This window comes from Chrysochloris asiatica, unplaced genomic scaffold (genome assembly GCF_000296735.1).
Source record: "Chrysochloris asiatica unplaced genomic scaffold, ChrAsi1.0 scaffold00386, whole genome shotgun sequence".
NCBI lineage: Eukaryota > Metazoa > Chordata > Mammalia > Afrosoricida > Chrysochloridae > Chrysochloris > Chrysochloris asiatica.
Genome location: NW_006408904.1, coordinates 100,601 through 104,397, shown reverse-complemented (window position 1 = coordinate 104,397; position 3,797 = coordinate 100,601). Strand labels below are relative to the sequence as shown.

The following is a 3,797-nucleotide window of genomic DNA, read 5'->3' as shown; positions in this document are numbered from 1 at the left end:
GCTGGTAGTTTCGAACCACTGACCTTAAGGTTCGCAGCCCGATTCGTAACCACTACGCTACCAGAGCTCCTTATGGCAGAGTATAGGACACTAGAAAAATCCAGGGTTGAGGACAGACTCTTAAGTATTATACACCAGGTATAATAACTTGCTTTCCTACCTGTATCAATTAATCCTCTCAACTACCATGAGAATAAGGGTCATTAATTGCATTTATAAGATGAGGAAATGAAATTCAAAGAGAATCTAGCATCCTGCCAAAGTTTACAAAACTAGTAAGTAACAGCGATAAATGGTGTGGGTGGGGTGTTGCTCAGAGAAGTGACCAGGATACTGAGTCTACTGCTAAAATAGACTGGAAACTCACAAAGGTCATTTGATCAGCCAGTGACTGCCAACATCACCACTGAGAAGGGAAATTGCTCCCCTTTGTCTCTTCCTCCTAAATCCTCTCCAACCCCATTCTCCCTGGATGAAGTGCTGGGGGAAAGGGACAATACAGTAGACATTTTCAGAGAAATTTATCCCTCCCTAAAGTTGAGCCAAGTCGGTTCTGATGCCCTTGGGTGGTGCTGGTCATCCCTGGCTGGACTCAGGTGCAGGTGAAGAGAAGGGGTCAAAGTGGAAAGGGAACATAGGGGTCAATAATAAGGAGAAGGAAGTGAAGAACAGGTGGAGGTCTTGCTTATGTTTCCAACCTCCCAGCCACTATTGTGGCCTCTGCTTCCTTGGGGATCCTTAAGAAGCAAAGCCTACTTTAATGAGGTGACCTGAATGCAGCTAATGTGGACAAGAAGTGATCTAGACATTGTTCTTCTTAAACTTTAATGTACAACCAGAGGATCTTGTGAAGATGCAGATTTTGACCTGGGGATCTTGGTGGGACATGAGATTCTGTGTTTCTAACAAGATCCAGGTGAAGCTGACACTGGTGGTCTACTTTGAGGACACACTTTGGGTATGGAGAGTCAGACGCCTCTCCCGGTCCCTAAGACCTGGGACCCTAGGGCCCTGGAAGTTCTACTGTTTCAGCACTATGCCTGGTGTGTTTTTCCCCACAGATGACCTAAATGCCACGTGCGTCGAGCCTACAGAGCTGTCGGGGTGGCCCATCACTCGGGTGGGGAACCCACTCAGGTATATGTGCATCACACACCTGGACCGCCAAGACTACATCTTCCTGCTGCTCATTGGCTTCTGCATCTTTGCCGCAGGCACAGTGGCTGCCTGGCTCACAGGTGTCTGTGCTGTGCTCTACGAGGACGCCCGCCGCAAGTCAGACGAGGACGAGACTGAGGATGAGATGGGACAAAGGCTGGATGTCAGCCAGCAGATTCTTCAAAGCAGGAATGAGTCGGCCCACGATGGGTTTCCTCAGCTGATTTAGTTGCCAGAAACCACTATGTTATGTGCCTTTCCATAGGCTTCCCACTCTTTCTCTTGCCTTCCTTCCTCTTCCCAGCCCCTCAGTTCTGTTTTAAAGATTGAATCCTGTTAGTAAAATAAATGAACTATTTGGTGGCCATTTCATAGATTGGTCACTTCCTGTTCCACCAGCACCAGACACTGCCTTGAACTGAGAAAGATTGGGTAGAAAAGCTGTTTTAAAACCTCACTGCCAGTCCAGTAGATTCTGACTCATATATAGGGTTTCCTTGGTTTTTATCTTAACAGGAGTCCTGGTATGGTGCTATGGGATAAAACACTGGACTGCAAGGTGCATTTGAACTACAAAGTCAGCGGTTCAAATTCACCAGTCACTCTTCTGAAACGCTGTATGGGGTCACTGTGAGTCAGAACTGACTCACTGGCACTGAACAATAACAACAACCTTTACAGGAGTCCTGGTGTGGCATTGTGGGATAAGGCACTGGACCACAAGGTCAGTGGTTCAAATTCACCAGCTGCTCTTCAAAAACCCTATACATGGTTGCTATGAGATGCTATGAGTCAGAACCAACTCGATGGCACTTAACAATATTAACAGGAATACAGGACTGGCAATATGCTTCCAAAAATCAGCCAATGAAATACTATGAATCACAACGCTCCAATCTATAACCAATCAGGGAATGGCTCGGGCCCAGGTAGCATTTTGTTCTGTTGTGCATGGGGTCACCATGAGTCCACTCAATTTGATAACTCAAAAGTAGTTAACAACCACCACTACCACCACTGGGTGGATTCAAACTGCCAACCTTTAGGCTAGTAGTTGCACCACCTCGAGAAGCTGTTGTTGTTGTTGTGAGGTGTCATTGAGTCAGTACCAACTCATAGTGACCCTATGCACAACAGAATGAAACACTGGCCAGTCCTGTGCCAACCTTACAATTGTTATTTCTGATCCCACTGCTGCTGCCACTGTGCCAATCAATCTCTCTGGGAGTCTTATTTTTTTTCCGACCTTTCACTTTATCAAACATGATGTCCTTCTCCAGGGATTGGTCCCTCCTGATAATGTATCCAAAGTATAAAAGATGAAGCCTGGTCATCCTGGCTTCCAAGGAATATCCTGGCTGTTGTTGTTGTTGTTAAGTGCCTTCGAGTCAGTTCCAACCCATAGTGTCGCTGTATAGGGTTTCCGTGGAGTGAATGGTGAGCTTGAACTGCCAACTTTGCAGTTCAAACTACTTTGCAGTTTGCCTCATTAACCCACAGTGGCATACCAGGGCTCCATTCTAGCTGTTAGGTGCATCTAAATTTCAAGATTTCCTACCCCAAAAGTCAGCCAACTCATATTTAGTGAGCACTTATTATGTACTGCAGAGTCCTGGTGTGGCACTGTGAGCTAACGCACTGGACTGCAAAGTCAGTTTGAACCACAAGGTCAGCGGTTCAAGCTCACCAGGTGCTCCTTGGAAACCCTGTACAGGGTCCCTATGAGTCAGAACCGATTCACAGCACTTATAAACAGCAATAACATGAGGCTTCACACACCTTCTCATAATTATCACAGCCATCCTATAAAATCAATATTTTACAGTGAACAATTGAGGCCTGGACAGTTTAGCTGACCAAGGTTACCTGACTGGTAAGTAGTATTGTTGCCCATGTTTGTTTCTTTATACAAAGCTACTTCACTAGGAAATGTTTAGCAACATAACCCCAGAGCTCATCATGTAAGCTTCAGGCAAAACAAAGGTGTGAGCTCTACAGAGGCCACGGCACTTAACAATTGTATCAACTGTATACACATTTTCTCATCCCTGTAACCCTCACAACAACCAGGTCAGGTGGTCATTGTTGTTGTTGTTGTTGAGTGCTGTCGAGTCATTTCTGACTCATAGTGACTCTGAATAGGGTTTCTGAGGAGTGTTGTTGTTGTTAAGTGCCGTTGAGTCGGTTCTGACCCATAGCGACCCGCTAGAGGGTTTCCAAGGAATGACTGGTGAGCTTGAACCACTGACCTTGCAGTTCAAACTGACTTTGCAGTCTAGCGCATTAACTCACAGTGCCACACCAGGACTCCACACTCTGAGAAGTGTATGACCCTGATTTCCTTAAAGCTCCAGATAGAAAACAAATCAAACTCACTCATTAGTCAATTCTAACTCATAGTGACCCTAGAGAACAAAGTAGAACTGCCTCCTAGGATGTCCATGGGTGTGGCATTGTGGCATAATGCACTGAACTACAAGGCCGGCTTGAACCACAAGGTCAGCTTCAACAGCAAGGTTGATGGTTCAAATCCACCAGCCACTTCTTGGAAACCCTATACAGGGTTGCTATGAGTCAGAACCGACTCAACAGCGCTTAACAACAACAATCTTTACAGAAACAGACTGCCGCATCTTTCT

The 3,797-nt window shown here is 45.9% G+C and overlaps 1 protein-coding gene across 1 annotated transcript in view; it reads left to right on the top strand.

The window, feature by feature from the left end:
- The window catches only part of LRRC52 (leucine rich repeat containing 52), a 25,804-nt gene extending 24,417 nt beyond the window's left edge, over positions 1-1,387 (top strand). The window contains exon 2 of the mRNA XM_006876510.1: positions 1,062-1,387. Coding sequence (XP_006876572.1) covers positions 1,062-1,387 — 326 coding nt within the window. The remainder of the gene's footprint in view (positions 1-1,061) is intronic.
- The last annotated feature ends 2,410 nt before the right edge of the window (positions 1,388-3,797 follow it).